This window comes from Diabrotica virgifera, chromosome 2, assembly GCF_917563875.1.
Source record: "Diabrotica virgifera virgifera chromosome 2, PGI_DIABVI_V3a".
NCBI classification, from domain to species: domain Eukaryota; kingdom Metazoa; phylum Arthropoda; class Insecta; order Coleoptera; family Chrysomelidae; genus Diabrotica; species Diabrotica virgifera.
Genome location: NC_065444.1, coordinates 186,006,832 through 186,025,743, shown reverse-complemented (window position 1 = coordinate 186,025,743; position 18,912 = coordinate 186,006,832). Strand labels below are relative to the sequence as shown.

Below are 18,912 nucleotides of genomic sequence, written 5' to 3'. Positions count from 1 at the left end.
AATCCACGACTGAAAAAAAAATAAGATTATGACTCCGTAAGCGCCCACCGCAACCATATGGTAACGGCGTACTTTGACTATTCCTACCGAATTCGCTACATTTAATTGTTGATAAAATACAACCGTTTATTGGGACCGTGCAAGTTCGGCACAGCGACCCCTATTTCTACGCTCTGTACTTTTATTCGCACTTTTAATTATATTGGCCAATTATATTAGTCCTGGTTACTGGATAATTGTCAAGGCCATAGTCCAAAAAAATAATAAGAAGAAAAAATAAGATGCAGGTTATGTTATGCAAACGTAAACAATTGTATGTTGTAAATAAAATTAGTTATTAAAATGCAGTACTGCAAGCAAAATACAATTAATTAAATTTACCTTTATATAATAATTGCATATCATATCGATATTGTGGAGCAATATATAATTTTTCTGCTTCAATGACAGAAGTTATGAAATATACGTCAATTTGACAATTTCAATTGACAATATGAATTATTTAAGATAGTTGCAATATTTCTCCGCGACTCGCGCACGGTCGTTTCTCGTTTCCCTTCCAAGTACTTGCACACCGCGAATAATAAGTTGGGGTATAATAAACTTAGTTTTTTTTTAAATATGCATATATATTTACTAGAAGACTCTCAATAATTGTTTGCGCAAAATGGACGTCTTTTTCTATAAATTTAAACCACACTGTCATAGGATTATCACTCCACGGTTGAGAAAAGGCTAAAATACGAATCCGTTACGTTTTATGGGTGCTTGAAGTATTCCTAGAAACGATAGTTCTCAAAATATGCGGCTGACTAATTACATGGGCATACCGCAGAATTTTTAAAAATCATGTGTTTTACGTTACCATATGGTAACGCTGGGGCTAATGGCGCTGTGCAATATTATTTTCATTACAAAAACTACTTTTTGAATCAAATTGTTTTTAAGCATTCTAGCAAACCTAATTTTATAATCATGACCTAGACAACATAATAACACGTGTTGAATTTTATGATGGTCCATAATGACAACATTTTTAATTAGGAGTTTAAAATACTACTATTATGTTGCTCTGTTTTAATCACAATAACAATCAGTTTAGCCCACCTCTAGGTAAGAATCAGGTATAAGGATTATTATAGGACCGGTTCCTATTTAAGGGTCCACATCGCGCCAAGGAATAGAACCGAACCGACCTGACTACACGCAGAAGGCGATTGCAGATCCTTCTAGCTTTCTATGCATACGCGGTACGAATAGATTATTATTTTTATAAGTTTGTGGATATGTATTTAAAACATATTTTTTCATCTAAAATATTGCTCTGAAGCGATTTCTTTGTGAAATAAGCCACAATTTAACTTAAAAAATGATTTTATTAACTTCCATTTCGAACGTCGTTGTCAAAATACAAAATATTAATAAATTAAACAAAAATGTTGTTGCTTAGTAAAAAAAATCTTCTAATAATTGCCGATATGAATGAGTTAGATTAAGTTATATTATTAGAAGAATTTTTTTTTACTAAGCAACAAATGTTAACAAAATAATTTTTTAAGTTAAATTGTGGCTTATTTCATATTTAGAATAATAAATTACACAAACGCCACAAAGAAATAGCTTTAGAACATTATTCATAATATTATGTATAATGCCAATCATTATTATCCATAAATAGTAACACATGAAATATTTAGCACTATAAATATTAAAATAAATATTTTAGGTTAAATTATATGTTTTAAATACATATCCATAAACTTATAAAAATAATAACCCATTCGTACCGCGTATGCATAGAAAGCTAATAGAAGAATCTACAATCGCCCTGTCTGTGCATGTAGTGGGTTCGGTTCGGTTCTATTCCTTGGCGCGGTGTGGACCCTTAAGTCCGATTACCTACGTGCTCATTCGGCTGGGCTCTCTATTTTAGTAAACTCCTAAAAAGAGAGATAGAAGTAGGAGGTTCTAGTTCAAAGATATTTTCTACATGTACATACCAATGTTAATGTTGCTATGATTTCTGTTTTTAATGTCTGCCACTTTTATATTGGTCCATTATTTCAAATGCAGTTCAAACACTGTGTCTTAGAAACCTATGTTCCATTTTTCTTTGATTTACACTGTATAAGCCTGAATTATTTACTTCAAAAAAATTAGTAGCTGGGGGTGAAAGGGTTAAAGCCTACTCCTGAAGAATGTTTATTTTGTAGTCTGTTATATCATACAATAAAAATAATCCACTCTCTGTATGCACTGTTACATTCTTACATTTATATTAAAAATAATAAAAATGTATAACATCACATTATTACATTAATATTTCACAATTTAAAATTAATTTTATATGTACAATTGCTGTTAGAATGGTAGATCCAAAGTTCTTATTTTCAGCCTTAGGGTTTCGTCACTGTTGTGTGCAGAAAAAATGTTATAAGACTTTTTTGCTCTAAATGGTGCCTTCTATATATACCTTTAAGAAACGCACTATTTTCGGGGACACAATGTATTTTGCCTTTAGTAATAAACAAATTCTAATATTTTGGTTTTTATTTTAGGTGCCCAACCTGATATTACAATGGAATTCGCAAGTACCAAACCATTTAATTCTGCCAAAGAACTTTTGAAAACATGTACTGGGGATAGACCATATGAATGTCAAATTTGTAATAATATGTTTACTACAAAATTTAATTTAAAGATGCATATTAGAATTCACACTGGTGAAAAACCTTATAAATGTGAAATTTGTAGTAAGCAGTTTACTGTAAAAAGTAATTTAAATACTCATATGAAATGTCACAGTAGTGAAAAACCTTATAAATGTGAAATTTGTAATAAGCTGTTTACTATGAAGAGTAATTTAAATACACATATGAGATATCACACTGGTGAAACACCTTATAAATGTGAAATTTGCACTAAACAGTTTGCTCAGAAAATTTCTCTAAATGCGCATATGGCAGTTCATACTGGTGAAAAACCTTATAAATGCGAAATTTGTACTAAGCCGTTTAGTATAAAAAGTAATTTAAATACTCATATGAAATGTCATAGTAGTGAAAAACATTATAAATGTGAAATTTGTAGTAGGATGTTTACTTCAAAAGGTTATTTAAAGGTGCATATGAAAGTTCACACTGGTGAAAAACCATATCAATGTGAAATTTGTATTAAGCAGTTTACTATAAAAAGTTATTTAGATATTCATATGAAATGTCACAGTAGTGAAAAACCGTATAAATGTGAAATGTGTGGTAAGAAGTTTACTAGAGAAGGCGCTTTAAAGATGCATATGAGAATTCACACTGGTGAAACACCTTATAAATGTGAAATTTGTAGTAAACAGTTTGGTCATCTAAGTGGTTTCAAATATCATATGAAAGTTCACACTGGTGAAAAACCTTATGAATGTGATGTTTGTACTAAACAGTTTACTGTAAAAAGTAATTTAAATGCGCATATGAAATGTCACAGTAGTGAAAAACCTTATAAATGTGAAATGTGTGGTAAGATGTTTACTAGAGAAGGTGATTTAAAGATACATCTGAGAATTCACACTGGTGAAACACCTTATAAATGTGAAATTTGTAGTAAACAATTTGGTCGTCTAAGTGGTTTCAATTATCATATGAAAGTTCACAGTGGTGAAAAACCTTATGAATGTGAAATTTGTAATAAGCTGTTCACTCTAAAAAGTCATTTAAAGCGGCATATGAGAATTCACACTGGTGAAACACCTTATAAATGTGATATTTGTAATAAGCAGTTTAATCAGCTAGTTAGTTTAAATTATCATATGAGAAATCATACTGGTAAAAAACCTTATGGATGTGAAATTTGTAGTAAGATGTTTACTACAAAAGATGAGTTAAAGATGCATATGAGAATTCACACTGGTGAAACACCTTATAAATGTGAAATTTGTAGTAAACAATTTGGTCGTCTAAGTGGTTTCAATTATCATATGAAAGTTCACAGTGGTGAAAAACCTTATGAATGTGAAATTTGTAATAAGCTGTTCACTCTAAAAAGTCATTTAAAGCGGCATATGAGAATTCACACTGGTGAAACACCTTATAAATGTGATATTTGTAATAAGCAGTTTAATCAGCTAGTTAGTTTAAATTATCATATGAGAAATCATACTGGTAAAAAACCTTATGGATGTGAAATTTGTAGTAAGATGTTTACTACAAAAGATGAGTTAAAGATGCATATGAGAATTCACACTGGTGAAACACCTTATAAATGTGAAATTTGTAGTAAACAGTTTGGTCATCTAAGTGGTTTCAATTATCATATGAAAGTTCACACTGCTGAAAAACCTTATGAATGTGAAATTTGTAGTAAGATGTTTACTACAAAAGGTGAGTTAAAGATGCATATGAGAATTCACACTGGTGAAACGCCTTATAAATGTGAAATTTGTAGTAAACAGTTTGGTCATCTAAGTGGTTTCAATTATCATATGAAAATTCACACTGGTGAAAAACCTTATGAATGTGAAATTTGTAGTAAGCCGTTTACTATAAAAAGCCATTTAAATACTCATATGAAATGTCACAGTAGAAAAATCTTATAAATGTGAAATTTTGTAGTACCACAGCTATTAATTTAATTAGTTGGTTTGAGTTAGAGCATGAGACATGATAGTTCAGATAAAACACAAGATAACAATAGATATATATAATGTCAACATAAATTTAAGTCCCTTTTAACATACAAATTAAGTACTAATAATTTTGATTTCAACAGTTTCACTTAATTATTTTCAATTTATAGTATTTATTACTGATAAGAACAAAGTTAATTAGTTTAAATACCGGAACCAGCTGTTTCCTTCACATTAATATAATAACTCGTTATTTTAATCCCTTTTTTCTTTTTTTAGACTATTACCACCTGTTCTTCACTAACACATAACTGTAACTGCAATCTTCTTTAAATATTAAATGTTGAATGTTATGTTAAATGTACTCTTATTATGACTTCGTCATAGCCCCAGGATTGATAAATACATACAATTGTACTGCCGGAACACCCTTTTAACATACAAAAGGGCCATTAGACACCTTAGCCTGGCCATTAATAACATCTATTAATATTTGAGGTTTTCCCAATAAAAAATCTTCACGTGTCCCAAAACGCAGCACCAACGGAAACCTCAACAAAAGAACTCCCAGCACATCCCATCAAAGCATTGAAAAACTATGATTTTCAATTAAAATTTGGGAATTCAAATCGCCGGCCAGGCTTGAAAAGTGCTTTTTCTATCTCTCTATTGAAAAAGAATGAACGTCGTTGTTTTGCCACGAAGGCATTCAAAAAAACAAAACAAAAACTCTAAATAAAAAATCATGTCTCTGTTAAATTTACCCGACGTTCTGTAACTTCATCAAAAACCAGCCTCCATTCAACGAAGAACACTCGACATTTGTTTTTATTCAATACAAACAACTAAAGAGAGATAGCGTCAATAGCACAACACAAAATTTAGATATGCAGCATTCGAAAGTCTCACAAAGCATAATATCTTTACGATATAGAAATGTCTCTAATGCTGGGGCCACAGTAATGTCTAATGCCGTTAATTAACACGCATTATTTGCCATCTCTGTAATGCAAATAATTCGATAATTACCGGCATTAGACGTTACTGGGGGTTAATGTTAAGGGGAACGGAGCAAAATGCAAACATTTTGTACATGTCAAAATTTTCAATGTATTTTAAATGTATTCATTTTTTTTTTTCGAATCCTGAGAAAACTAACAAATATTTTCGAAAAAATTTAAACGCAGAATAAAAGATTACAATTGTCATAATTATCGAGGGCCGAAAGTCCCTGAAAACTTCTATAATGTTTATTTTAATAAGTTATAGGGATAAAAATAAAAAAGAAAATTTAGTGTTATTTTTAATTGCAAATTAAAAGAAGCTTTTTAATTATTCTAAGGGACTTTCGGCCCTCAGTAATAAAGTAGTCTTTCATTCTGCGTTTAAATTTTTCAAAAATACTTACTAGTTTTCTCAGGATTTAAAAAAAAATGAATACATTTAAAACACATTAAAAATTTTCACATGCGTCAAAATTTTGCATTTTGCTCCGTTCCCCTTAACCTTACTTTTAGTTAATAACAAAATGTAAAGAAATTATGACTTTGACTACCAATTGAATGACTATTTTAGGAACAGTTGTGAACGTAATTATACAAGGTAGCGAGAAAGTATGGAAAGACGGTAATTTCTCGCAAACCGCTATAATGAATTTTACAGATTTTGATGGGTAAGTGTCTTTTAATGCGACCGATATTATAGTGATAATTACACTGTTGTCGTATCTTCCGTTTTTCTGGAAATCTAATGAACTTTCTTATTTCAAATGGAACATCCTGTATATTTTTTGCGTTTTAAAGTCCTTACTAGATACTGATTATTTTTCATGAAAATTCCCTATACTTAAATTCAATAATTTCGGAGTTATTACTACATTTATAAAAAAAAATTAACCAAATTATAAAAATTAATTTTTTCGATCCGGACATTATTTGTTTTTTGAATCATTTTGAACAAAAAAGGTCTTTTGTAATTTTTCTCAAAAGGTATAAACAACTTAAGACATCTTTTCCGAGTTATAAACAATTTAAAACTGAAAAAAAAAATCGAAAAATTACGATTGTTAGGGTTCAAAAACACAAGTAAAAAATCTAACAGTAAAACACTGAAAACGTTTGTTTTCTATACTTCCACAAAATTTATTACAACTAAGTGACTACAAGTAAAAAATATTATTTTTGAAACTACAGTGTTTAAATTCAAGTTCAAACCTTATTTTATCAGGTAGTGATAAGTTATTTGGTCTTATGTAATTTTAAAACATTGTTTTTAGTTGTTAATGTAGCCCATCACCCATCCTCTCATATCTGCTTCATTAACAATTAAAAAACAATGTTTTAGAATAACATATTTTTTTTTTATTTAATAAAACTCCAACAGGAATCTTATGATTATTGCTATCTGATCATTACTATGATCAATAAGCAAGTTAGTTCTATATACAAAATATTATAAAAACTTATCTAAGGTCATATTCAACAATATTCCTTAGGCTCTAATACATTACAGTACTACTAGCTAACGTGTACACTTTAGCCGCACTTTGCTCTGCTTTTTCACTTTCACGCACTTGAACTTATTGCACTAACTCGAACGGCTTCGTTCTCTTAAGTTCTCTTAAGGTCTAGGAGATTGATGGCCTCGACATTCACATGGTTGGAGAGCCTTTGTTCATGACTCTGGGCAAACTTACTGTCTGGATAACCGTATCCATCTGGAGGTCTCGATGAAGATCACAGTTTCTGAAGTACCATGGAGCTTTGACGATGTTCCTTAATACTTTATTCTGATATCGTTGTATAATTTGGATGTTACTTTCTTTTGTACAGCCCCATAGCTGTATCCCATATGTCCATATCGGTTTAAGGACTTGCTTATACAATAACAATTTGTTATAAGTAGACAGAGTGGATTTTTTTCCCATCAACCAGTACATCTTTCTGAACTTGATTTCTAATTCTTCCTTTTTTTCTTAATATGCGCTTTCCAACGTAGCTTGGAATCTAATGTCATACCCAAATATTTTGCCGTATTTGCATAAGGTATTTGGTTTCTATTTATACTAACTGGGATATGTTGTTCTGTTTTGTTAGTAAAATTGACATGAACAGATTTTGTTTCATTTAATTTGATACGCCATCGCCTGGTCCAGATGTTAATTTGTTCAACAGAATTCTGTAGCATGGTTGCTGCTTCCTCGTGGTTTTGTCCGACTGCTAGAATGCATGTGTCGCCTGCAAATGTCGCAATTGTGTTAGGTTCTAATGATGGAATATCACTGGTATAGAGCAGGTATAGCACTGGCCCCAGGACACTTCCTTGTGGAACTCCAGCTTTAATTTCTCTTAATTTTGAATTTGCTTCCTCATTTTTAACTCGAAAGTATCTGTCGGATATATATGATTCTAGTAGTTCAGAATATTGTTTTGGTAAGTAGCATCTCATTTTATGATATAATCCGTCATGCCACACTTTGTCAAAAGCCTGCGCTACATCGAGGAAAATTGCAGAACAGACTTTTCCTTCTTCTAAAGCTTTTTCTACTATATCTGTTATTCTATGCACCTGATCTATCGTTGAGTGGTTTTCTCTAAACCCAAACTGATGATTAGGAATTAGATTTTTTTCCTCTATAATCGGTTTTAGTCTCTTCAAGAGTAGTTTTTCATATAATTTAGACATGACAGGTAACAGTGAAATAGGCCTATATGAAGAAGCTTCTTGTGGAGGTTTTCCTGGTTTTAGTGTCATTATAATTTCTGCCACCTTCCATATCTTTGGTACGTACCTCAGCCTAAAGGAAGCATTTATAAGATTTGTTAATTTTATTATAGCTTTCCTTGGAAGTTGCTTTAACACTTCCCCAGTAATCAGATCAAATCCAGGAGCTTTCTTTGGATTTATATTTTCTTTTATTTCCAAGTATACTTCTTTTGGAGTTACAGGGCTAATCTCCATTTCATCTTGATCAGGGAGCTCCCAGTTAATTATTTCTTGTTCTTCATTTGGTTGAAGAGTATTTTCTAGGTGATCAGCAAACCTGTTGGCCTTTTGTATATTGCTTCTTGCCCAGCTACCATTAGTATTTCTAATTGGTGGATTCTGTAAGATTGGCATTTTTAATCGTTTGGTAGCCTTCCACAATGAGTAATCAGTAGCGCTATCATTTGATAGTTCACTTAGGTAGATGCTAACCGATTCGTTTTTAATTTTTTGAATTTCTCTTTTTAATTTTTGTGTGGCATTATTTAATCTAGTTTTATCAACTGGTGCTCTAGACTGATGCCACTTGCGTCTCAGTTTTCTTTTTTCGGTTATCATTTCTCTGATTTCTTTCGGGTAGTTATTTCCTTTTATTATTTCGACACTGTTCTTGCTGTTGTTCCAAGCAGCTTGTTGTACATTTTTATTGAGTAGTTCTACTTCTGCCTCTAGTTGATCAACGGTTCTTAATGGAACTAAGAGGTTAATCTTCTCTTCAAGTTCTATCTAGAAACTTTTCCAGTCAGTATTTTTGTTAACAAGTCTAGGAGGTCTTTCTTTTTTGATAACAGTGTCACTGAGTGTGAGAATAATTGGAGAATGGTCGAGTTCATATCAAATGCCTCTTCTATCTCTATGTAACTTGTTGAAATATTTCTGACTACAAAGAAGTCGATAAGGTCTGGGATTTTATTTGTGTCAGTAGGCCAGTATGTCGGCTTTCCCGTTGATATTGCGTCGCATTTTATGTATTTCATTGCTTCCAAAAATTCTTTCCCTTTGGTGGTAGTCAGTCGTGACCCCCAATGCGTATGTTTTGCATTGAAGTCTCCTCCAAGGATAAATCTATGTCCTTGACTGGTCAGGAAATCTACATATTGATTTTTCTTGATGGCATGTCTTGGCGGACAGTAAACCGCTGTGACAATTACCTCATAGTTTTTACATTTAATTTTTACTGATGGGGACTGAAATTCTTGAGTTCTGTATCCCATTTCCTGATAGTGCATAATATTTTCTTTGATTATTACTGCACTACCTCCTTTGGCTGCATTATCAGGGTGAGTAGTGTGATAAGTTTTATAACCCCTAAATCTAATATATGACTCATTTGTAAAATGGGTTTCAGAAATGAGGCATATGTCTATTTTCTCTATATCTAGTATGGCTTGTAGTTCTTGCTGATGTTTCAAGATGCCACTTGCATTCCATTCTACTATTCGTAAACTACCCGCCATTACCAAGTCTTTTGGGTATAGCTCCTTTGGTGCTATATTCTATTCTGGTTATACGGTCGTCCAGGTTAGTTAATCTTTCCAGTATTTTCTGTAGTGTTTGTTCTATTTTCAGATCTTTTTGACTACTATAGTTTTCTTCGTTACTTTTACCAGCTGCTACCATGCTATAAGTTCTTGTTTTGTGTTCTTCTTGTTTTGAATTTTCTACAGGTTTTGGATGCATTCTTTGTGGTTGTCTGGGTAAGGTCTGTTTCTTGTCATATTTATCTTTTATTTTTTGTATTTCCTTTGCTACGATACATCCTCTATAGTTAGCCGGATGCCCTTCTCCACAATGGACACATTTAGGTTGTGCGTCCTTGGGTTTCTCACATTTGGCTGTTAGGTGTTTTCTCGTGCAGCGGACACATCTTGGTTCTTTCGCACAGTAACCTTGTGTGTGTCCATATGCCTGACATCTCTTACATTGAGGTACCAATTTTGATTTTCTTAGCGGAAGTATTTGTACTTTTACGCTCATGATATCGGAAATCTCATAAATTCTATTGATATTTTCGTCATTTCTGAATACCAACATAAACATATTTAGTGGTTGTTTTGTTTTGTATTTTAATTTCGGTATGACATCCATTATCTTGAATCCTTTATCATTTAAATCTTTCATGATCGAATCTTTACTGGCTGTATGATGTAATTTATTGACTATAACTATAATTGGTCGGTTTTGCTTATTTTCGTACGTATGCCATGGATAATTTACTTCACTCAACTTTTTGGTTAATTTCCTGAAGTCTTCTTCACTATCGACATTAATTTTAGCGCTCCTGTCTCCAAGTACTTTCATCTGGTATTTAGTAGTATGTAGCCTGACTAATTCATGGAATTGGCTAAATTCGACAATACTCTCCACAATTATTGGAGGTGGGAGTTGGGTTTTTCTAGTTTTTTCTTCTCTTTGTTGGACAGATGACTCTTTTTGTGGTGGGGTCAATGATGTATCCATTTTACGTTTTTTGTAATTGACACGTATCCACTCTGTCTCCTTAGCTAATTCTTCCTCATCAGTTTGATATTCATCATTCTTAGGTTCTTTCTCTTTGGTTAAGTTTTTCTCTAGATCTGCAAATTTTAATTGCAAGCTTTCATTTAATTTTTTTAAATTATCTAACTGGAGTTGGAGCTGATTTACTCTATCCGTAGCGTAATTCTTCTCCATTTCCGTCTGTTTCCATGCCGCGTACAGCATTTGTTCGTTTTGGGACCTTGCATAATTTTCCTGAAAGAGGGCACTATTTTGTTGTATTAACAGTACCTCGTTAGGTGTTTGAAGACCCGCATTTTGTTGGATCATTTTAGCGAGAACCAACAATTATAATAAACGCTAGGTGCCCTTCATTATTTCTAACCAAGCGCCCGGACTATACCCAATTTAAAAGTATTGTAAACAAAACAGTAATTTGGATTTTTATCTTACCAGTTTTTGTCACTTATCTATTTTCGACTTAATTATCAAATGATAATTAGCAGACACGGAAACACACAACCTTTATGATACGAGGTTTAATGAATACAGAATAACATATGCCAAAATTTCTTATAGGCAACTGATAGAAGAAGGTTTGAGCTTGAATTTAGATATGTACTTTGTAATTTCAAAAGTTATTTTTTTTTCTTGTGTTTCTGAACCTTGAAAATCGTCATTTTTCGATTTTTTTTTCAGTTTTAAATACTCAGAAAAGATGTTTTCATTTCCTTATAACTTTTGAGGAAATTTACAAAAGACCTTTTTTGTTCTCAATGATCCAAAGAACCTAAAGTAATGTCTATCCGGGCCAAAAAAATGGATTTTTATAATTTGGTTGAAATTTTTTTTATTTTTTAATAAATTTCGGAGCAATTACTCCGAAATTATGGCATTTAAATATAAGGAATATAACATGAACAATAATCAGTATCTTGTAAGGACTTCAAAACGCAAAAAATATACAGGGTGTTCCATTTGAAATAAGAAAAATCATTAGATTTCCGGAAAACGGAAGATGCGACAACAATGTAATTACCACTAGAATATCGGCCGCATTAGAAGACCCTTACTCACCAAAATCTGTAAAACTCGTTATAGCTGTTTCCGAGAAATTACAGTGTTTCCATACTTTCTTACCACCCTGTATAGTTTGGGGATACCTTTTTGTATGTCCTATATTTGTGAAAGAATGGAACTTCGTTTGTAAACAAGAGCTCGACTAGAGATAGTTTTATAGTTTGACATATCATGTCAAGATAAATTTAGGCATATATCCCTTACATAACTTTACCAAACTTAAATACCAACTATAAATCGTATCAAGGACAAAATAATCGGTTACTAAATAACCAAAACCTAACAAACGTTACTACCAAATTTTCAACTGTAATAGTAGTAAGATGTTTACTAAAAAGGTGATTTAAATATGCATATGAGAATTCACACTAGTGAAACACCTTATAAATGTAAAATTTGTAGTAAGCTGTTTGGTCATCTAGTGGTTTCAATTATCATATGAAAGTTCACACTGGTGAAAAACCTTATGAATGTGAAATTTGTAGCAATCCGTTTACTATGAGATGTCATTTAAATACTCATATGAAATGTTACAGTAGTGAAAAACCTTATAAATGTGAAATTTGTAGTAAGATGTTTACTAGAGAAGATGATTTATTGATGCATATGAGAATTCACACTGGTGAAACACCTTATAAATGTGAAATTTGTAGTGAACAGTTTGGTCGTCTAAGTGGTTTCAATTATCATATGAAAGTTCACACTGGTGAAAAACCTTATACATCTGATATGTTGTTGTACTAAGCAGTTTACTATAAAAAGTAATTTAGTTACTCATATGAAATGTCACAGTAGTGAAAAACCTTATAAATGTGAAATTTGTAGTAAGATGTTTACTAGAGAAAGTGATTTAAAGATGCATATGAGAATTCACACTGGTGAAACACCTTATAAAATTTGTAGTAAACAGTTTGGTCGTCTAAGGGTCTAAGTGGTTTCAATAGGGAACTTGCATATTTTTTTATTACATAATATTGTTCAGTTTTGTTTAACAATGAGATTTCCAAAATTTCACGCTTGAAAAACTCATAATAACTTAGAAGTACCGGGTGTCTCAATAAGAATGACTCTCGGCCATATCTCAGGAACCGTTTATAGTACAGTTTTGAGAAAAAATATAATAAATAAATGTATAACAAAAGTTGCCTCGGGAAAAACCTTGAAATTATTTTCATAATTCTAGGGCCACCGCTAGAGGGCGTGGTTGAATATCAAAAAAATAAAAATTTTACAAAATTTACCTAATGAAAGGGCACTGCAAATCCCATCATCGTATTCTTAATAAAGTTCTGCGCATATTTGATTTCACCAAGTTTAAGTCTACCTTTGCAAATAAGAGGTGGGGGTGAGTGGGAACCTTCTTATGAAAAAATGGCTATAAGTCCGGTTCTGTTAAATCGAATTTTGCATACTTGGTCCAAGGTTAATAGATTGGGCGTTAATAATTGGGCAAGGTTAATACCTCCTATCTACGAACCTTGTACTTGGTCTTGTTGAAAACAACAGCTCTTCTTCGTCAATGTAAGAGTCTTATTTTCGAAATAGCCTAATAAGTAATAAGCTAGCTAGTAGGCGTTATTTAATTATTTTTGGAAATCTAGTTTTCTTTGGAGAATATTAAATACAAGTATGCATTTTTAGTCCTGTATTACAAAATTAGACCAAATTAGCAACAGAATACCGAAAACCGCATGTCGATACCTTTTTTCTACCTCGAGATATCTTAAGAATCCTGAAAATTTTAAACAACTGCTAATGTCACCGGTAAACGAAGTTAAGGAAAAGTAGTGTGCTATGGAAAAAACAAAGAAACATTTTCCAGGTGTAAACGTATATAATTAATTAAAACAACAATAAGACAAACAAAACTGTAAAATATAACAAATAAATAAAAGCAACTACTTAACTTAGTGACGACCTAAATGTTCAAATTGTTGCCCATCATTTTCGTTGTAAACATTTACTCTTCCAAGAGTAGATTGAACAACAGTCTCAATTTCTGCCTTCGCAATGCTTTGAATGTCGTTTCGTATTTTCCAGATCATGTTTCCTCGAGTAGTGGGCCTAGCGGCAAAAATAAGGTCTTTAATCCGTCCCCATAATTAAAAGTCTAAAACAGTTAAATCTGTTACTATTCAATCTTCTCTTGAAAGAGTAAATGCTTGCATTGAAAATGATGGTCAACAATTTGAACATTTAGGCAGTCACTAAGTACTAAGTAAGTATTTGCTTTTATTTATTTGTTATATTTTATAGTGTTGTTTGTCTTATTGTTGTTTTAATTAATTATATGCGTTTACATCTGGAAAATGGTTAGTTGTTTTTTTCATAGCACACTACTTTTCCTTAACCTCGTTTACCGGTGACAGTAACAGTTGTTTAAAATTTACACATTTCTTAAGATATCGCGAGATAGAAAAAAGGTATCGACATGCGGTTTTCGGTATTCTGTTGCTAATTTGGTCTAATTTTGTAATAGAGGATTAAAAATGCATACTTGTATTTAATATTTTCCAAAGAAAACTAGATTTCCGAAAATAATTAAATATCGCCTATTAGCTTGCAAATTACTTATTAGGTTACTTCGAAAATAAGACATTTACATTGACGAAAAAGAGCTGTTTTCAACAAGACCAATTATGCAAAATTCAATTTAGCAGAACCGGACTTACAGCCATTTTTTCATAAGAAGGTTTCCACTCATCCCCCTCCACCTCTTATTTGCAAAGGTATAGTTAAACTTGTGAAATCAAATATGCGCAGAATTTTATGAAGAATACGATGATGAGATTTCCAGTGCCCTTTCATTAGGCAAATTTTATAAAATTTTGAATTTTTAGTATTCAATTACGCCCTCTAGCGGTGGACCTACAATTATGGAAATAATTTCCAGGCTTTTCCCAAGGCAACTTTTGTTATAAATATTTTTTTCTCAAAGCTGTACTATAAACGGTTCCTGAGATATGGTCTAGAGCCATTCTTATCGGGACACCCGGTACAAGTTTAAAGTCTTCTGTATTTTAAAATAGTTCAAACGACCCGTGACGTCACATAGTTTAACTTTACGGTTATATTTATATATATGGTTATATTTAGGAGTATTTTTTCTTCTCCTGTAGTTTATTGGCCTCCACCAACTTGGGTACTTGGCCAGCTCATCGTCGCGGAATAAGGGAAAAAATTTTATATTCTAATGACATTTATCGTATGTCATTGTAATAGTATATACCAGTTTGTTCATATTGGAGTTTGATACAGTTTTTGAAGGAAAGGAAAGAAGGTTTACTATGGAAAATAAAAGAAAACATCATAACTGTTGTTTAGTGCCATTTCTAAAAGTACAAGTTTTCTATGGATTTAAAATAGTTCAAACGATCAAACGTATTTTCTAATGACGTTTATAAGGTATAATTTAAAATTATATACAATTTTGTTTCCTTTGTTGGTGCAGAATGTATACATATACTCATATGACGTCACGACGCGTTTTGGGCTAGCTGCAATAATGTGAATTTAGAATCGTCTTTAGGGGCCAAACGGAACACAAAAACAACTTTTTATCTTTGATACATGTTTTAAATTATGTTCCGTTGTGATTTATAACATTTTTTTCAAATTTAAAATTTTATTCAAGTTCCCTATTAATTGTCATATGAAAGTTCGCACTGGATATATAAATGTGAAATTTGTAGCAATCCGTTTACTGAGATGTCATTTAAATAATCATGAAATGTCACAGTAGTGAAAAACCTTATAAATGTGAAATTTGTAGTAAGATGTTTAGAGAAGGTGATTTAAAGATGCATATGAGAATTAACATTGGTGAAACACCTTATAAATGTGAAATTTGTAGTGAACAGTTTGGTCGTCTAAGTGGTTTTAATTATCATATGAAAGTTCACACTGGTGAAAAACCTTATGCATCTGATATTTGTACTAAGCAGTTTACTATAAAAAGTAATTTAGTTACTCATATGAAATGTAACAGTAGTGAAAAACCATATAAATGTGAAATTTGTAGTAAAATGTTTACTAGAGAAAGTGATTTAAAGATGCATATGAGAATTCACACTGGTGAAACACCTTATAAATGTGAAATTGATAGTAAACAGTTTGGTCGTCTAAGTGGTTTCAGTTGTCATATGAAAGTTCACACTGGTGAAAAACCTTATGAATGTGAAATTTGTACTAAGCAGTTTATTCATCATCAAGGGTGCTACAGCCCTATGAAGGAGCCTCGACCTTTCCAAGTCTATTACGCCAGTCAGTCCTATCCATTATCAACCGTTGTCAGTTTGCTGCGCCTATTTTTCCTCCCATCCTCATCTACACCATCCTTCCATCTTAGTTTTGACCTACCCCTATTTCTACTTCCCACAGGTTGTGACATAAGGATTCTTCTAGGAGGGTTGTTCTGCTGTGATATTTACCACCAAATATATGTTTATATCTGTGGTATAACTCGTAGTTGTACCTCCTCCTCCAAACACCATTTTCACACCTTCCACCGAATATTCCTCTCAGGATCCTTTCTTCAAATTTAATATAAGCAGGTTTTCATCTACCTTGGAGATGGTCCATGTCTCCGATCCATATGTCAACACTGGTTGAATAAAGGTTTTGTATATGGTTATTTTTGTTTTTTGGCTTAAGTTTCTGCTTCTTATATGTCTGCTCAGTCCAAAATAGCATTTGTTTGCTAGGATTGTCCTTCACTTGATTTCTTCCGTCATGGTTTCTCCTTGGTGATCGCTTGTGATTCGCTTGATTTCTCCTTGGTGATCAGGGAGCCTAAGTATGTGAATTTGTCCACCACTTTAAAGGTAGAGTTATCAACCGTGAATTGGTGACCGATGTTTCTGGCTCTATTGTTGGGTGTAGATGCCATTATCTTAGTTTTCTCCTCGTTTACTTGCAGGCCCATATTTTTTGAGGCATTTGAGAAGGTGGTATACATTTATTCTAGCTTGCGTGTTGTGCGGGCAACTATGTCCACGTCATCTGCATATACCAAAATTTGGGATGATTTATTAAAACTATTTCCTCTGTTGTCTATTCGGGCATCTCTGACCGCCTTTTCCAGAGCTATGTTGAAAAGGAGACACGCCAGCGCATCTCCCTGTCGCAGCCCAGCATGCATTTCAAACAATTTTACAATCAATACAATGCGTGTATTTCGATTTTGCAAACAACTTTACGCATTGTAGCCTTAACCAATCTTATCAGTTTATTAGGGATGTGGAATTCATCTGTGGCTATTGATACTCGAAAATATTTTGAAAGCTGTATTAACGAGGGTTGTTCCCCTATAGGTTTTAAATTCCAATTGACCACTACTCCAGGCAAACGATTCCAATACACTACTCTTCCGGGAATTGTTCGTAATTCCAGGCTCTCAGTATTATTTTATATATTTGGTTAGTCAGAGAAGCACTTACACATTCAATAAGTTCCGCGAGTATACCATCACTTCTTGGAGATTTATTATTTTTTTAGGTGTTTTTTGCATCCCGTACTTCTTGAATTGATGGAGGCTCTAATGGTGTATTGTTGCTTGCTCCTGGGGGTGGTTGATTTGGATCTTCTACTTCGATAGTAAGTAGTTATTTATAGTGTTCCACCCACCTTTTCAATATGTCTTCTTTTGTATTGAGTATGTGTCCCTCCTTATCCTTACATAGTCTTAGTCTTGGTTTGAATTCCTTTCTTGCATTATTCGAAGTTTTATAGAATTTTCGTGTTTGATTTTCCTTTTTTAATGTTTCAAATTCTTCCAGTATTCTATTTTCATAAATTCGCTTTTTTCTTCTATGAATGCACTTCTCTTCTAAAGTTCTCTTCTATTTTTGTTGTTTTTCTCGGGTTCTTCTTTGCTGCATCAGCTTATATGCATCGTTCTTTCTTCTTGTAATGTCCTCACACTCAGTATCGAACCAGTCATTGCGTGACAGTGGGTTTTCTGGCCCTAGAATATTATTTGCTGCGTCTTTAATATTATTTTTACACATTCCCATTATTCGCTCGTTCGCTGATTGTTAGATTCTCATTAATTATGTATTTTGTTTTGATATAGCTTTGAAACCTTTCTACCGTTTGCGGATTTTTGAGGAGTTCAATATTAAGGCGCGTTGTTTTGGAACTTCTCTCCTTCTTCGCGTTTGAGATTCTAGCTCGAATTCCTGTGCCAACTAGAAAGTGATCTGAATCAATATTGGCGCCTCGATATGTGCGGACATCCATTAGGTTTTAAAAGTGTCTAGCATCTATGATAACATGATCAATTTGGTTGTTCGTTTATCTATCAGACGAGTTCCAAGTCCCCATATGTATTTTTTGTGTAGAAAACATGTGCTTCCTACGATCATGTTCTTTGCGGCTGCGAAGGTGATTGCTCGGTGTCCATTCGTATTGATATTATTAGGGAGACTCTATTTACCGATGTACGGTAGATATATTTCTTCCCTTCCTATTTTTGCGTTCGGATCTGCGATTACTATTTTAATGTCATTTCCAGGACAACTGTCATATGTTCTCTCTAATTCATCATATAATTCGTCTTTTTTTCATCTTCCTTGTCCTCTCTGTTGGGGCATGTATAAGACTAATATTAAATAAAAAACTTGCCCCTGATCCTTAAGGAGCTTATTCGTGGATTAATCGGCTTAAAATCTATAACCAAGTGCTTTATTATTGCCTATAAAGGCTGTCCCAAATTCATGTCTAGTTCTATGGTAACTATAGTATATGTTGCAGTTTGTTTTTTGGATTATGCCATGGCTGTCCATCGTACTTCTTGTATCGCAGTAATATCAGCGTTATATTGTGTTAATATGTCGCACAGTTTGCGGATGTTTCCAGGTTCATTGAGTGTGCGAACGTTCCAGGTAAATACTGTAAGATTTTCATTATTTCGTTGCAAGTCGTCGTCGAGATTTCTGTCCAGCATTTTTAACTTTAGATTTTGTAACTGTGGG

General features: G+C 32.7%; 2 protein-coding genes across 7 annotated transcripts in view; both read left to right on the top strand.

Moving 5' to 3' along the window:
• Window positions 1-5,347, top strand: part of LOC126880313 (zinc finger protein 260-like) — a 67,793-nt gene extending 62,446 nt beyond the window's left edge. For 2 of the 6 annotated variants that reach the window (XM_050644114.1, XM_050644113.1), the window contains one exon: window positions 2,559-5,333. In XM_050644114.1, the coding sequence (XP_050500071.1) occupies window positions 2,559-4,585 (2,027 nt within the window). In that variant the 3' untranslated portion in view covers window positions 4,586-5,333. Of the gene's footprint in view, window positions 1-2,558 lie in introns of all 6 variants that reach the window. The other 4 variants (XM_050644111.1, XM_050644110.1, XM_050644112.1 and 1 more) reach the window with 3 other exon arrangements.
• Window positions 5,348-11,989: 6,642 nt separating this feature from the next.
• LOC126880323 (protein krueppel-like) lies at window positions 11,990-12,874 on the top strand. Its single transcript, XM_050644128.1, has one exon. It carries the CDS (start codon window positions 12,377-12,379, stop codon window positions 12,680-12,682), a length of 306 nt encoding a protein of 101 aa, XP_050500085.1. The 5' UTR covers window positions 11,990-12,376; the 3' UTR covers window positions 12,683-12,874.
• The last annotated feature ends 6,038 nt before the right edge of the window (window positions 12,875-18,912 follow it).

Bases quoted from the DNA above. Each gene is read 5' to 3' on its own strand.
- LOC126880323 (XM_050644128.1), top strand. From the start codon at position 12,377: ATGAAAGTTCACACTGGTGAAAAACCTTATGAATGTGAAATTTGTAGC.